The 17,538-nt window shown below is 45.1% G+C and overlaps 1 protein-coding gene across 1 annotated transcript in view; it reads right to left on the reverse strand.

Annotated features, from left to right (window-relative positions):
- Positions 1-17,538, reverse strand: part of LOC138677399 (uncharacterized) — a 628,383-nt gene that overhangs the window by 274,068 nt on the left and 336,777 nt on the right. Inside the window, exons 16-17 of the mRNA XM_069767493.1 lie at positions 14,511-14,549; positions 1,722-1,775 (exon numbers count right to left, since the gene is read on the reverse strand). Of these exons, the coding sequence (XP_069623594.1) occupies positions 1,722-1,775; positions 14,511-14,549 (93 nt within the window). The remainder of the gene's footprint in view (positions 1-1,721; positions 1,776-14,510; positions 14,550-17,538) is intronic.

Here is a 17,538-nt window from a genome sequence, read left to right on the forward strand (position 1 = left end):
TTAGTCTGAGTAGCTATGCAGTAAGCTTGGTTCTGTTCCTGTAAGTATGTTGTAAACTCAAACATGTTCTTGCATCTATGTAGTTAGCTCAATTCTGTTTATGTATTAATTTAGTAAGCTTGGTTCTGTTCTCATAACTATTTAGAAAGCTCATTTGTGCTCCTGTAACTGTATAGTAAGATCAGTTCTGTTCTCATATCTATGCAGTAAGCTTTGTTCTGTTTCATTTTCTACATAGTAAGCTTAATTTTGATAAGGTACTTATACAGTAAGCTTGGCTTTGTTCCCGTATATATGTACCTGTATCTCTGTAGGAAGCTTGAGTCTGCTCACATCTTTATGCAGTAAGCTTGGATATGTTTCTGTATCTATGTAGTAAACTCGGTTACATTCTTGTATTTACTGTATGTAGCACACTCGGTTCAGTCCCCACATATATGTTGAAAGCTCACTTATGTTCTTCATTCTATTTGGAAAGATTAGTTCTGTCCCCATAACCCCATACATATGTAGTAAACTATTTTTTGGCATTGTATCTGTTAGGTGTCGAGTTCCTGCCTCTGCACAGGGGGAATCTTGAACCATCTCTGCTGTGGTCTCCCATTCTTCTCCAGCCGCAGTGGAGTCTGCTCAGCAGAGGCGTCGTTCCCAGCGTCTTGCTCAGTCTGACTCTGTGCATAGGATTACTGCTGCTTTTCCTGCTTCTGCCATTGAAGCCAGTGCTGGGCAGCTGCGAGCAGATGCTTTTGGGACTAAGTCTTGCTTTTTCCCTTCTGAGCATGCCCACGGTGAGATCTCCCGTTGGAGATGCTGCAGCGGTTCCTATTGGTCCTCATGAAAGGTCCTGAAGGTGCTAACTTCTGTGGCAGCTTTCCATTGGTCCTTTATTGGAAGGTCCTGAACGTGCTGCAGCTTTATAAGCTGCGCATGACCGCACGGCCATGCGCTAGTGTACTATTGTATTCGTGTGTGTGTTGATGAGTGCAAGTCGTTCCTTAAAAAACCCCTCCCTTGTGTATGATTGTTCGCGTAAGGTGTATGGCTGCAATCTAGCGCCCGGCTGAACTCACAGCGTTTACACATGAAACAGCGCCTACTGCTGTGACTGCCAGTACGGTGTTACGCACCATTAGAGCACTTCTTTAACCCAAGTCAGGGTGGTTAGTGGCGTCCGCCAGTACGGCACAGTTCGCACTCTCGTGCTATTTAATTATTAGTTTTGTTACTTGCGGTACTGCGGCCCTGTGACGCAACAGGGTTCGCTTCCTTCACACAGGGTGAAGTTAACCCGTGTGTGTATTCACATTGTACCGCCATATAGTCCGTCATTACTTGGCAGCAGGTTCCATCTCTGCACGGTGGACCCCGGGCTGTGAACGCACCTTATTCTATCTTATTATTTGGTGCGTTCCGTTAGCCCTAACAGTATCTATGTAGAAAATTCAGTTATACTCTTATTTCTATGTTGCAAGCTCATTTATGCTCCCGTATCTATGTAGAAAGCTAAGTTGTGTATGCGTGTCTATGTCATGTGCTCCATTCAAATTCCATATCTTTGTACCCTTTACTATTATTTTAAAGCATGTTATATCTGCTGCCTTACTGCAGTGCCCAGAGATACGCAGGCTAAAGATAAGCCATATCAACTCATGAGTCAGTGCTTTGTAATTGCACCCTAGATTGAAAATTGTAAGCTAACCGTTGGTCACATTTATACTTACGCCAATATGGTGATGCTTCAAAAGATGCACTTTGATACTGAAGCTGACTTCGACCTGGTGCAGATATAATAAATATTTGGATCATACAGATGTACTGTAAGTATGTATATATGGTATATAATATATAACCATACTATATAAATGGTATATAATCTACCGTTATACTGAACACTGTTGTAGAGCAGAAAAAGTTTGTAAAGTCCGAATTGAAGGACGATCAGTCAACATATGATGGGTAGATTAAATTATTGTCTGATCTCTAATGTATATACGGGAGGATGAAACAGTATATTATTATTATTATTATTATTATTATTATTATTTAATAATATAGCGCCATGAGGAGGGGATACATAATAAAAACAAGCACAATAATCTTAATCAGTACAAGTCACGAATGGTACAAGAGGAGAGAGAATCCTGCCAGCGAGGGCTCACAATCTACAATGGATGGGTAAGAATACAGTAGGCGAGAGTAGAGCTGGTCGTGTAGGAGTTTGGTCGATCAGCAGATACTGCAGGTTGTAGACTTGTCAGAAGTGGTAGGTCTTCAGGTTCTTTTTGAAGGTTTCCATGGTAGGCGAGAGTCTGATTTGTTGGGGTAGAGATTTCCAGATTATGGGGGATGCGAAGTAGAAATCTTGTATGCGATTGTGGGAAGAGGAGATAAGAGGAGAGTAGAGAAGGAGATCTTGTGAGGATCATAGCTTGCATGCAGGTAAGTACCGGGAGACAAGGTCACAGATGTATGGAGGACACAGGTTGTGGATGGCTTTGCATGTCATGGTTAGGTTTTTGAACTGGAGTCTTTGGGTAATGGGGAGCCAGTGCAGTGATTGACAAAGGCAAGAGTCTGGGCAATAGCGAGGGGACAGGTGGATTAGTTGGGCAGCAGAGTTTAGTACAGATTGGAGGGGTGCGAGAGTGTGAGAGGTGAGGCCACAGAACAGGAGGTTATAGTACTCAAGGCGGGAAATGATGAGGGCATGGACTAGGTTTTTTCAGATTCTTGGTTTAGGAATGTATGGATCCGGGAAATATTTTTGAGTTGAAGTCGGCAGGAAGTGGAAAGGACTTTGATATGTGATTTGAAGGAGAGATCAGTGTCAAGGATTACCCTGAGGTAGCGAGCTTGTGGGACTGGGAAGAGTGAGCAGCTATTTACTTTACTTGATAGGTCTGTTGGGGGAGTTGAGTGAGATGGGGGAAAGATGATGAATTCTGTTTTGTCCATATTATGTTTTAGAAATCTAGCTGAGAAGAAGAATGAAATATCAGACAAACATTGTGGGATTCTGGTTAGTAGGGTGGTGATATTTGGTCTAGAGATGTAGATCTGTGTGTTGTCTGCATAGAGATGATAATGAAAGCCATGGGACTCTATGAGCCGTCTGAGGCCAAAGGTGTAAATGGAGAAGATCAGAAGCCCTAGGACTGAACCTTGCGGGACTCCGACAGATAGGGGATGAGGTGAGGAGGTGGTCTGCGAGTGGGAGACGCTGAATGTCCGGTCTGTTACGTATGACGAAATGCAAGATAGGGCCAAGTCAGTGATGCCAAGAGATGAGAGGGTCTGTAATAGTAGGGAACATAGTAGTGTCGCTTGGCTTTGGCAGTTAATAGATCATTGGTGACTTTAGTTAGGGCAGTTTCAGTGGAGAGATGTGGCCGGAAGCCAGATTGAAAGCGGTCGAAGAGGGTGTAGGAAGAGAGGTGGAAGGACAGTTCAAGATGGACGTAAATAAGATGGACGTGTATAAAAACTTCCTTCTCACCCCACAATGGGGGTGATCTTTGTCTGTCTTTTCCCATTCTTGGATCCTTTACCAGAGGCCTATGAGTCTGAGGGCTCAATGCAGGATCTTAGTTGATCCCAGCAATGCACTTTTGAGGACAGAGTGCTCAGATGTTGCTTCTGGGATCTGTTGTAGCCATTTTCCCAAATTAGTGATCACTGCTCCAAGTGCTACTATCACCACTGGAATCACTGTTGCCTTCACCTTTCACATCTTCTCCAGTTCTTCTTTGAGGCCCAGGTATTTCTCCAGCTTTTCATATTCCTTCTTTCTGATTTTGCTGTCACTTGGCACTGCCATATCTATTATCATTGCTGTCTTCTGATCCTTGTCTATTATGACAATGTCTGGTTGGTTAGCCAACACCTGGTTATCCATCTGGGTCTTGAAGTCCCACAGGAATTTATCCCTTTCTTTCTCCACCACTTTTTCTGGGGTCTCCCACCTGGACTTAAGGGGATTTAGCCCATATGCTGTGCAGATGTTCCTGTATACAATTCCTGCTACTTGGTTGTGGCATTCGGTATACTCTGTTCCTGCTTGCATTGTGCATCCTGCCACTGTGTGTTGGACGGTTTCTGAGGTGTCTTTGCATAGTCTGCACCTTGGGTCTTGTCTAGTATTGAGCGATACCTTCCAATATCAGGAAATATCGGATCGGATTGGATTGGAACGATACCCAAAAAATATCGGATATCACCGATTCCGATAGCAGAAACCAATGCAAGTCAATGGGACACAAATATCGGAATGAAAATAAACCCTTTCTTTCCTTGCACATCCAGTTCGGGAGGGGAGAAGAGCGTGGGCAGTGCGTGGGCAGAGTCTGTGCGTGTCTATGTGTGTGGGCGGGGTCTGTATGGGCCTCTCGGGGGTCTGTGCGGGCCTGCCGGGGGTCTGTGCGAGCCTCTCGGGGGTCTATGCGGGCCTCTCGGGGGTCTTTGTGTCTGTGTACAGGCATCATCCGATGGGACTACAAGTGCCATCAGGCTATGCCTGCTACAATGACAGTGATTGACATATTAGCCAATGATGGGACAGTAGTAGTCCCATCATCCGGCTAATGTGTTGAATGCAAAAAAAAACCACAAACATAGATACAATATACTACATACAACATACATACTACATACATACAACATACATACAACAAACTACATGCATACAACATACATACTAGATATATACATACAGTCATGGCCAAAAGTATTGACTCCCCTGCAATTCTGTCAGATAATACTCATTTTCTTCCTGAAAATGATTGCAAACGCAAATTATTTGGTATTATTATCTTCATTTAATTTGTCTTAAATGAAAAAACACAAAAAGAATTGTCCTAAAGCCAAATTGGATATAATTCCACACCAAACATAAAAAGGGGGTGGACAAATGTATTGGCACTGTTCGAAAAGTCATGTGATGCTTCTCTAATTTGTGTAATTATCAGCACCTGTAACTTACCTGTGGCCCCTAACAGGTGTTGGCAATAACTTAATCACACTTGCAGCCAGTTGACATGGATTAAAGTTGACTCAACCTTTGTCCTGTGCCCTTGTGTGTACCACATTGAGCATTGGGAAAAGAAAGAAGACCAAAGAACTGTCTGAGGACTTGAGAAACCAAATTGTGAGGAAGCATGAGCAATCTCAAGGCTACAAGTCCATCTCCAAAGACCTGAATGTTCCTGTGTCTACCGTGCGCAGTGTCATCAAGAAGTTTAAAGCCCATGGCACTGTGGCTAACCTCCCTAGATGTGGACGGAAAAGAAAAATTTACAAGAGATTTCAACGCAAGATTGTGCGGATGTTGGATAAAGAACCTCGACTAACATCCAAACAAGTTCAAGCTGCCCTGCAGTCCGAGGGTACAACAGTGTCAACCCGTACTATCCGACGGCATCTGAATGAAAAGGGACTGTATGGTAGGTGACCCAGGAAGACTCCACTTCTTACCCCGAGACATAAAAAAGCCATGCTGCATTTTGCCAAAGCTTACTTGAAAAAGCCTAAAACGTTTTGGAAGAATGTTCTTTGGTCAGATGAGACAAAAGTAGAGCTTTTTGGGCAAAGTCATCAACATAGAGTTTACAGGAGAAAAAAAGAGGCATTCAAAGAAAAGAACACGGTCCCTACAGTCAAACATGGCGGAGGTTCCCTGATGTTTTGGGGTTGCTTTGCTGCCTCTGCCACTGGACTGCTTGACTGTGTGCATGGCATTATGAAGTCTGAAGACTACCAACACATTTTGCAGCATGATGTAGGGCCCAGTGTAGGGTGTTATGACCTGGTGGTTAGGAGCACCCGAAATGACCTGATAGTTAAACCTAATACAGGACGAGCTCTGGGATGTGGGAGCTCTGCTGACTGCAAGCCCTAATCCTATCACACACACTAGAAATAGCCGTGGAGCGCTCCTGACCAGACCTAGGCACCTCGTCAAAGCCTAAGAACTATCTAGCCCTAGAGATAGAAATTAAAGCCTACCTTGCCTCAGAGAAATTCCCCAAAGGCAAAGGAAGCCCCCCACATATATTGACTGTGAGTAAAGATGAAAGTCACAAACGCAGAAATGAAACAGGTTTCAGCAAAGGGAGGCCAGACTTACTAAATAGACAGAGGATAGGAAAGGTAACTTTGTGATCAGCACAAAAACCTACAAAAGACCACGCAGAGTGTGCAAAAAGACCTCCGCACCGACTCACGGTGCAGAGGGGCCACTCTGCATCCCAGAGCTTCCAGCTAGCAAGACAAAATCATGAAAACCAGCTGGACAAGAAAACAATGAACAAATAATGGCTATCAGGAACTTAGCTTCTGCAGGAGAAGGCAGGTCACCAGAGAGATCCAGGAGCGAACTGAACCAATGCAAAAACATTGACAGCTGGCATTGAGTAACGATCTGAGGGGAGTTAAATAGAGCAGTCAACCAAAGGATAAACCACGTCACCTGTGTAAGGAACCTCAGAAGCAGCAGCTTCACTCACAGCCACCAGAGGGAGCCCATAGACAGAACTCGCCGAAGTACCATTCACGACCACAGGAGGGAGTTCGACAACAGAATTCACAACAGTACCCCCCCTTGAGGAGGGGTCACCGAACCCTCACCAGAGCCCCCAGGCCGATCAGGATGAGCCAAATGAAAGGCACAAACAAGATCGGCAGCATGAACATCAGAGGCAAAAACACAGAAATTATCTTCCTGACCATAACCTTTCCACTTGACCAGGTACTGGAGTTTCCATCTCAAAACACGAGAATCCAAAATCTTCTCCACCACATACTCCAACTCCCCCTCGATCAACAGCGGGGCAGGAGGATCAACGGAGGGAACCATAGGCGCCACGTATCTCCGCAACAACGACCTATGGAACACATTATGGATGGCAAAAGAAGCTGGAAGATCCAAACGAAATGACACAGGATTAAGAACCTCAGAAATCTTATATGGTCCAATGAAACGAGGCTTAAACTTAGGAGAGGAATCATTCATAGGAACGTGACGAGATGACAACCAAACCAAATCCCCAACACGAAGTCGGGGACCAACACAACGCTGGCGGTTAGCGAAACATTGAGCCTTCTCCTGGGACAATGTCAAATTGTCCACCACATGAGTCCAAATCTGCTGCAACCTGTCCACCACCGCATCCACACCAGGACAGTCCGAAGGTTCAACCTGCCCTGAAGAGAAGCGAGGATGGAAACCAGAATTACAGAAAAAAGGAGAAACTAAAGTAGCCGAGCTGGCCCGATTATTAAGGGCGAACTCAGCCAAAGGCAAGAAAGACACCCAATCATCCTGATCAGCAGAAACAAAGCATCTCAGATATGCCTCCAAAGTCTGATTAGTTCGTTCGGTTTGGCCATTAGTCTGAGGATGGAAAGCCGAAGAAAAAGACAAATCAATGCCCATCTTAGCGCAAAAAGGACCGCCAAAACCTAGTAACAAACTGGGAGCCTCTGTCCGAGACGATGTTCTCTGGAATGCTATGCAAACGAACCACATGCTGGAAAAACAATGGCACCAAATCAGAGGAGGAAGGCAGTTTAGATAAGGGTACCAAATGGACCATCTTAGAGAAGCGATCACAAACCACCCAAATGACCGACATCTTTTGAGAAACAGGGAGATCAGAAATAAAATCCATGGAAATATGCGTCCAGGGCCTCTTCGGGATCGGCAAGGGCAAAAGCAACCCACTGGCACGAGAACAGCAGGGGTTAGCCCGAGCACAAATCCCACAGGACTGCACAAAAGAACGCACATCCCGTGACAAAGAAGGCCACCAAAAGGATCTAGCCACTAAATCTCTGGTACCAAAGATTCCAGGATGACCAGCCAATACTGAACAATGAATCTCCGAGATAACTCTACTAGTCCATCTATCAGGGACAAACAGTTTCTCCGTAGGACAACGGTCAGGTCTATCAGCCTGAAACTTTTGCAACACACGCCGCAAATCAGGGGAAATTACCCCTTCTTTAAGAATACCCGCCGGCTCCGGAAAACACCCGGAGAGTCAGGCACAAAACTCCTTGACAGATCCCGGAAGGTATGAAACCACAAAATCAAAACAGGAGAAAAAGAGCGACCATCGAGCCTGTCTAGGATTCAACCGTTTGGCAGACTCGAGATAAGTTAAATTCTTGTGATCCGTCAAGACCACCACGCGATGTTTAGCTCCTTCAAGCCAATGTCGCCACTCCTCGAATGCCCACTTCATGGCCAACAACTCCCGATTGCCCACATCATAATTGTGCTCAGCAGGCGAGAATTTTCTAGAAAAGAAGGCACAGGGTTTCATCACTGAGCCATCAGAACTTCTTTGCGACAAAACAGCCCCTGCTCCAATTTCAGAAGCATCAACCTCCACCTGAAAAGGGAGCGAAACATCTGGCTGGCACAACACAGGGGCAGAAGCAAAACGACGCTTCAACTCCTGACCAGACCTAGGCACCTCGTCACAGCCTAAGAACTATCTAGCCCTAGACATAGAAAATAAAGCCTACCTTGCCTCAGAGAAATTCCCCAAAGGCAAAGGCAGCCCCCACATATATTGACTGTGAGTAAAGATGAAAGTCACAAACGCAGAAATGAAACAGGTTTCAGCAAAGGGAGGCCAGACTTACTAAATAGACAGAGGATAGGAAAGGTAACTTTGTGATCAGCACAAAAACCTACAAAAGACCACGCAGAGTGTGCAAAAACCCTCCACACCGACTCACGGTGCGGAGGGGCCACTCTGCATCCCAGAGCTTCCAGCTAGCAAGACAAAATCATGAAAACCAGCTGGACAAGAAAACAATGAACAAATAATGACTATCAGGAACTTAGCTTCTGCAGGGGAAGGCAGGTCACCAGAGAGATCCAGGAGCGAACTGAACCAATGCAAAAACATTGACAGCTGGCATGGAGTAACGATCTGAGGGGAGTTACATAGAGCAGTCAACCAAAGGATAAACCACGTCACCTGTGTAAGGAACCTCAGAAGCAGCAGCTTCACTCACAGCCACCAGAGGGAGCCCATAGACAGAACTCGCCGAAGTACCATTCACGACCACAGGAGGGAGTTCGACAACAGAATTCACAACAGTAGGGCCCAGTGTGAGAAAGCTGGGTCTCCCTCAGAGGTCATGGGTCTTCCAGCAGGACAATGACCCAAAACACACTTCAAAAAGCACTAGAAAATGGTTTGAGAGAAATCACTGGAGACTTCTAAGGTGGCCAGCAATGAGTCCAGACCTGAATCCCATAGAACACCAGTGGAGAGATCTAAAAATGGCAGTTTGGAGAAGGCACCCTTCAAATATCAGGGACCTGGAGCAGTTTGCCAAAGAAGAATGGTCTAAAATTCCAGCAGAGCATTGTAAGAAACTCATTGATGGTTACCGGAAGCGGTTGGTCGCAGTTATTTTGGCTAAGGGTTGTGCAACCAAATATTAGGCTGCGGGTGCCAATACTTTTGTCTGGCCCATTTTTGGAGTTTTGTGTGAAATGATCAATGTTTTGCTTTTTGCTTCATTCTCTTTTGTGTTTTTTCATTTAAGACAAATTAAATGAAGATAATAATACCAAATAATTTGTGTTTGCAATCATTTTCTGGAAGAAGCTGAGTATTATCTGACAGAATTGCAGGGGTGTTAATACTTTTGGCCATGACTGTACATACAACATACTGCATACATACAACATACATACTACATACATACTAGATATATACATACATACAACATACTATATAATACAAACATACTATATAAATACATGCATCCTAGGGTTGAGCTAAACGGATCGATCATTTTCATAAGTTGCCGACTTTTGGCAAAGTTGGGTTTCATGAAATCTGACCCGATCCCTGTGTGGGGTCGGCCACGTGGTCAGCGAACTTCGCGCCAAAGTTGCGTTTCATATGACGCGTTCAGCGCTAGGGTTGAGCGACTTTTCCTTTTTTCAGGTCGAGTCGGGTTTCATGAAACTTGACTTTCTCAAAAGTCGAGTCGAGTGAAATCATACGATTATCTTGAAAAGTCGGGTTTGGGGGATTGGCCGAAACACAAAACCCAATGCAAGTCAATGGGAAATCTCTATATATTTATATTAACTTCAGCGCAATAATGCAGAAAAGCCGGTAATTCAATTGCCGGCTTTTCATTTCTCCTTCCTAAACCTGACATGATATGAGACATGGTTTACATACAGTAAACCATGTCATATCCCCATTTTTTTTTGCATATTCCACACTACTGGAAAATGCGACTATTCTGGCACTCCCGTGTAGTGGTGGGATATGGGGTAATGAAGGGTTAATGTCACCTTGCTATTGTAAGGTGACATTAAGCCAGATTAATAATGGAGAGGCGTCAATTATGACACCTATCCATTATTAATCCAATAGCATGAAATGGTTAAAAAACACACACACACATTATTACAAAGTCTTTTAATGAAGTAAAGACACAGGTTGTTGTAATATTTTATTAGACTCTTAATCCACCTGAAGACCCTCGCTCTGTAACAAAGGAAAAATAAAAAAAACACAATATCCCATACCTTCCGATGATCTGTCACGTCTCACGCTGTAAATCCATCTGAAGGGGTTAAATAATTTTACACCTAGGAGCTCTGCTAATGCAGCAGTGCTCCTGGCAGTAAAACCCCAGCGAATGAATGGAAAGTAGGTCAATGACCTGTAGTTACCTTCATTCGCGGTGATGCGCCCTCTGCTGGATGTCCCTCGAGCGTGGGAAAATATTTTGAAAAGTTTCCAGGCTCGAGTTCATATGAGGACATCCAGCAGAGGGCGCATCACCGCGACTGAAGGTAACTACAGGTCATTGACCTACATTACCTTCATTCCCCGGGGTTTTACAGGCACAAGCACAGCTGCATTATAGCAGAGCTCCTGCCTGTAAAATATTTTAACCCCTTCAGATAGATTTACATCTTCAGACAGATCGACGGAAGGTATGAGATATTGTTGGTTTATTATTTTTATTTTGTTACAGGTCGAGGGTCTTCAGGTGGATTGAGAGTGGAATAAAATATTACAACAACCTGTGTGTTTATTTCATTAAAATACTTTGCAATATTGTGTGTGTGTTTTTTTTAACCGTGGACCCTCTTTAGGCTATTAATATCTGCCCTCAGTCACTGGCTTTACCACTCTGGCGGAGAAAATTGCGCGGGAGCCCACGTCAATTTTTTCCGCGATTTAACCCTTAAATTTAATAGCTACAGTGCCCAAATTTTGCACATACACACTACTAACTTTAGTAGTGTGTAATATGCAAAAAAAATGGGAATATGACATGGTTTACTGTATGTAAACCATGTCTTATATCATGTCGGGTTTAGGAAGGAGAAATGAAAAGCCGACAATTGAATTACCGACTTTTCTGCTATATCGCGCTGAAGTAAATATACATATATATGTGTCTCAATGACACATATATATATATATAAAAATGGCGCTGAAGGCATCATAAGAAACCCGACTTTGGTGCGAAGATCGCCAACCGCATGGCCAATCCCACACTAGAATCGGGTCGGGTTTCATGAAACCCGACTTTGCCAAAAGACAGCGACTTTTGAAATTTTCCGATCCGTTTCGCTCAACCCTAGTTAGCGCTGCAGCCTTGCAGCGCTGTAGTCAAGGGTTCAAATAACACCAAAGACATCAGCACGGAGTTTGTATGTTCTCCCCGTGTTTTGCATTGGTTTCCTCCAGGTTCTCTAGTTTCCTCCCACATTCCAAAGACATACTGATGGGGAATTTAGAGTGTGAGCCCCATCGGGGACTGTGATGATAATGTGTACAAACTGTAAAGCGCTGCGGAATATGTTAGCGCTGTATAAAAAATGAAGATTATTTATTAAAATAAAGACTGATCTTGCATTATTGCAGTCTGTGCCAACTTTATTGTCGCTTCTGTGCCTGCAGTTGCTACGGCTGCTGATGTTACAAACAATTTTTTGAAATGTGGAGACTGGAAGTTGGGTCTCCATCTGGTGGGTGCCCTGTAGTGAAAGGTGTGTCAGAGACCTATTATATTGCTTCTGCTCTGTGGAAATTGATGCCATTTTAGGGTATGTGCGCACGCTGTGGATTTAGCTGCGGGTCCGCAGCGGTTTCCCATGCGTTTACAGTATACTGTAAACCTATGGGAAACGAAATCCGCAGTGCACATGCTGTGGAAAACATTGCGCGGAAGCGCAGCGGTTTACATTCCACAGCATGTCAATTCTTTGTGCGGATTCCGCTGCCAGATTATACCTGCTCCAATAGAAAACTGCAGCGGAATCCGCAATAGAAACCGCGATAAATCCGCAGGAAAAATCCGCAGCCCTCAAAGATACGTGTGCACATACCCTTAGAGACAATAACTTGCTTGTAGAAGTTGGTCTACCAGACAGGCAGGCCTGTGCTTACATTCATTTAGCAACCGGTGTTGCTATCCTTACATTTTTCTAACAATAGCACTCTATGAAGGTTTGTACCATCTTAGTGTGGAATGAAAAAAATGAAGCTGTTGCAGGACTCACCGCAAATAAGGCTTACACAGCTGCCTTATCCACAAGGCCTTTTTCGGCCTTACTAACTATGTTACTATGAACAATATTGTATCATACAATTAGGTTCTGTAGAAGGATGTAGATCTGGGGATTTATTATGATGGAATATAGGCTGAACTGGATGGACAAATGTCTTTTTTCGGCCTTACTAACTATGTTACTATGTAAGGTCCTCATTGAAACTTCAATTCAAAGTTGTAAATGCTGGCCCAGATCATGATACCTCATACATGGCCCATGGCGGACTGCTTCTGTGCCATTTGCAAATTTCTACTGAAGGTCAATTGATGTCACTTTTTGTGATGTATGCCCCTAATTTTAGCTGTTTGAGAAGCTTTTTGTCATCCCTTAAGGTGTTGTGTATATGTTTGATTTGGCCTCACATTGAATTTAATGGGGTTTGGATAAATTCTTTGAACTGTTTGGCTCATTTTACTCCCTAATTCCTCTGCAACCTTCAGCTATTGGGTGTCAAATCTGGACACATGACATGAGCTATTGCTCTATACCTTGGACTCGTTGTGCTGCCCTGCCGCTAGCTTCCTATCTGAATGGGTTGCTAGTGCCACCGGGTGGGGTCATAACCGACAGGCACTTTCACCGGCCAACACAATATTCTGACTGGCTCACTGTGATAAAAATGAGCAAAGACGTTTCCACACCACCAAATTACAGCAGCACATAAAGTGTTTTTAATGTTCAATATTTGAATGAGGCCCACCAGTTGTTGTCTTCTAGGGTCTATGGTTACTGGATGACCCAACTTTTATTTTTTTTCCTTGCTTTGTTCCTTTTGTGCAAAGCTATTATGAGTGTACCACAACTTCACTTTCTTAATATTTTTCTGAGGCACTCTGCTTGTAATTATTGGCAGTTTTTTCACTGTGTGCAGAGCTTATATGAATGTAGGAGTACATAACCATATTTTGTTCACAATATTTGAATGAGGCACTACAGTTGGTGCCTTCCAGGGTGTATGGATGGCCCTGCTTGTAACTGTTGGCAGGATTTGCAATTAGTGCAGAGCCTTTATTAGTCTAGTTGTAATACTAAATAACAATTTGAACAGAATGTGTATGAGACCCTCCGTTATGTCTAATACAGTGTTTAGCTGAGTCCCTCTGAGCTCGTCCGAGTCCGTCATTTTTGGCACTTCTTGCTTCCTTCATAAATTACACTGAAATTTCCAATTTTTTGATAAGAAATCAATTTTGGTTCACTTAAAATATATTTTTTTTAAATAATTTTAAATCTTGCTTTATATACAAGTCATTATGCAGGATAAAAGGTCTCTTAACTTTTTTTTTCATGTAAATTCCAATTTCTTGTTGATTTTGAATGTTTTTTTGTCAGCCCTTAAAGTGAAATAAAAATGTGACACCATTGTTCTCAGCAGCAATCTGGGAGTCAGAGATGCTTTCATGAATCTTCCCCATGCAGTTCTCCTTCCATTTAGAACCTTTTTCCATCCATATCTACATGTTCACTGCCCCCCCAGACCTCCTTGTAGGGTCTGCTGGAAAAAAGTTCAGATTTTTTATTGGCTCCCATTATACTTGTTACTCGAAATAAGCACCAGAGCTTGTTTGGTTCGAGTAACGACCATCTGAACATTTTATTGAAAAATAAATGCTTATAAAGTCACCTAACTTCTCACCTCTCCAGCATTTATGCTCCTCACCATCAACCATCTGCTCCTCACTGCATCTTGTGATCTCCACTACGGAGAGACCGGAGAGGTGAACAGTAAGGTGAGAATAAGATTTTTTTAATTTAGTGTTTGTTGTCACTTTTAGGCCTCTATCTTGTTGAATCTGAATGTAACTGAATTACAAAAAAATGCAGTTTGGTGAATGAGCATTTTTATAAAATTTGAAAATAATTAAATTCAACTAAAATATATTCTCCAATGTTAACTTACCAGGTGGTATTAAGCCACGGAGCTGTAAGGACAGGTCACCTACAGTAACAAGAAATATCTGGATCATACAGAAGGTTAAGATCAGTAATGTGACACTATACGTGACACCATTATAGAGCAGAAAGGCTAGTGATGTGCAGAGAGAAAGACGATCAGTCTACTTATGAAGAGTGGAGCAGATTATTGTGCCTCTTTAGGGCAGTCCCACACGTCCAGATAATTCCGGTACCGGAAAATTCGGTACCGGAATTGTCCGTGTCGGTGTGCCTGTGCGTTTCTGTGGCACATCAGTGTGGCACACGTGTGCTGCCCAAGTGCCGACTGGGTACCACACGTACCATGCAGGAGACAGTGCTAGAGATAACCACTGTCCCCTGCATCTAGTGCTGAAGCCGCGATTCATATCATCTCTGCAGCAGCGTTTGCTGTAGAGAAGATATGAAAAATCCTTTTTTTTTTGTTTCTCTTGTTTAAAATAAAGATCTCTGTCCCCATCCCCCTCCCACCCCTGTGCGCCCGCCCGCTGTTACTAAAATACTCACCCGGCTCCCTCGCAGTGTCCTGTCCTGGCCACAGCTTCAGCACCATGTGGGGGGGACAGCGCTTACTGTAGCGCTGTCTCCTGCACGGCACACAGACAACGTCCGTGTGCGGTGCGTGTTTTACACGGACCCATTGTTAGGGGTCGAGTTCCCGCTTCTGCACAGGGGGAATCTCGAGCCACCTCCGCTGCGGTCTCCCATTCTTCTCCAGCCGCAGTGGAGTCTGCTCAGCAAAGACGTCGGTCCCAGCGTCTTGCTCATTCTCACTCTGTTCTGAGAGTTACTGCTGCTTCTCCAGTCTCGGCCATTAAAGTCAGTGCTGGTCAGCAGCGAGCGGACTTCTCTGGGACTAAGTCCTTGTCTGCACGTACTGAGCATGCCCAGGGTAAGATCTCCCGTTGGAGATCGAGGGTTATGTGCTCAGGCTCTGCAGCACATTCCATTGGTCCTCTTGGCAGGTCTTGGAAGGGCAAAAGTGCTGTTACCACTTCCTGTGCTGCAACTATATAAACTGCACATGACCGCACGGCCATGCGCTAGTATTGTCTAACACTTGCTAATGTGTGTATGTTGTGAGTGCAAATCGTCCTTGGATACCCCTACCCTATTGAATGTCTGTTCGCGGAAGGTGTATGGTTGCTATCTAGCGCCCGACGGGCGTTGGCTGTCTTGTTCGTCAAGCATATCTTTCGCCTACACGGTATGCCAGACAAAATTGTTAGTGACCGGGGTCCCCAGTTTGCGTCTCGATTCTGGAGAGAGCTTTGTCGTCTACTTAGTATTGAGTTGAATCTCTCTTCGGCATATCATCCCGAGACGAATGGGTTGGTAGAGAGGGCCAACCAGACCTTGGTCACATATTTACGACATTTTGTTTCTGCCAGGCAGGATGACTGGGCATCCTTGCTACCGTGGGCAGAGTTTGCACTTAACAATGCCGTAGCCGACTCTACCGGTCAGACTCCATTCCTCCTAAATTACGGCCAGCATCCGCGTGTTCCTGTGCCCATGCCTGTGTCTTCTGCTGACTCCAGGGTGGCAGACTGGGCTGTGGAGGCACGGGACATTTGGGACCGCACGCAGGATGCCATTCGGGCTTCCAAGGAGAGAATGAGGTCCTCCGCCGATGTTCATTGGTGTCACGCTCCGACCTTTGCTCCTGGCGACTTGGTGTGGCTCTCCGCCCGTAACATCAGGCTGCGAGTTGAGTCCACTAAGTTTGCTCCTCGCTACTTGGGTCCCTTCAAGGTTCTCGAACAGGTTAATCCTGTGGTCTACCGTTTGGCTCTTCCTCCACGCTTGGGTATCACCGACACCTTTCATGTGTCCCCCTTGAAACCCGTATACATGTCCCGGTTTTCCGAGTCATCTGCCGGGACATCGGGTTCGTCTACGGACGATTACGAGGTGAACGCTATTTTGGGGTGCAAGGTAGTACGCGGCAAAAAGTTCTATCTGGTGGATTGGAAGGGTTATGGCCCAGAGGACAGGTCATGGGAGCCTGCTGAAAACATTCGGGCCCCACAGCTCATTGCTGCCTTCGAGCATAGCGAGGCCCAAGGAGGGGGGGCCCTAGGAGGGGGGGTTATGTTAGGTCTCGAGTTCCCGCTTCTGCACAGGGGGAATCTCGAGCCATCTCCGCTGCGGTCTCCCATGCTTATCCAGCCGCAGTGGAGTCTGCTCAGCGAGAACGTCGGTCCCAGCGTCTTGCTCAGTCTCACGCTGTACAGAGAGTTACTGCTGCTTCTTCAGCTTCTGCCATTAAAGTCAGTGCTGGTCAGCAGCGAGCGGACTTCTCTGGGACTAAGTCCTTGTCTGCACACACTGAGCATGCCCAGGGCAAGATCTCCCGTTGGAGATTGAGGGTCATGTGCTCAGGCTCTGCAGCACATTCCATTGGTCCTCTTGGCAGGTCTTGGAAGTGCAAAGTTTCTGTGGCCACTTCCTGTGCTGCAACTATATAAACTGCGCATGACCGCACGGCCATGCGCTAGTGTACAATTGTTAATGTGTGTATGTTGTGAGTGCAAGTCGTCCTTGGATACCCCTACCCTATTGAATGTCTGTTCGCGGAAGGTGTATGGTTGCTATCTAGCGCCCGACTTAGCCTACAGCACGAATCACACATTACAGCGTCCAGTTGCTGTGACCGTCAGTACGGCGCCGTGTACTTCCTCTGTGCTTTCCTTACCCAAGCCTGGGTGGTTAGTGGTGTTCGTCAGTGCGGCACCGCATGCACTCTTGTGCTTTAATATTGTTATTCAGTTTCCTTACACACCCAGTTGCGGTGTTGTGCCAGCAAGGGTCTAATCGGACTTCAATCCTAGTTGGGGTTGAGTTCGCTGACTACTTGCTCGCGCTTTAGGTGCGGTACCGCGGTCCTGTGACTTAACAGGATGGCTTCTTTCACGCTGGGTGAGGTTTAACCCACGCGTGTATACTTTAGTGTACCGCCATATAGTCTGCAAATTGCTAGCAGCAGGTTT

This window comes from Ranitomeya imitator, chromosome 4 (genome assembly GCF_032444005.1).
Source record: "Ranitomeya imitator isolate aRanImi1 chromosome 4, aRanImi1.pri, whole genome shotgun sequence".
NCBI classification, from domain to species: domain Eukaryota; kingdom Metazoa; phylum Chordata; class Amphibia; order Anura; family Dendrobatidae; genus Ranitomeya; species Ranitomeya imitator.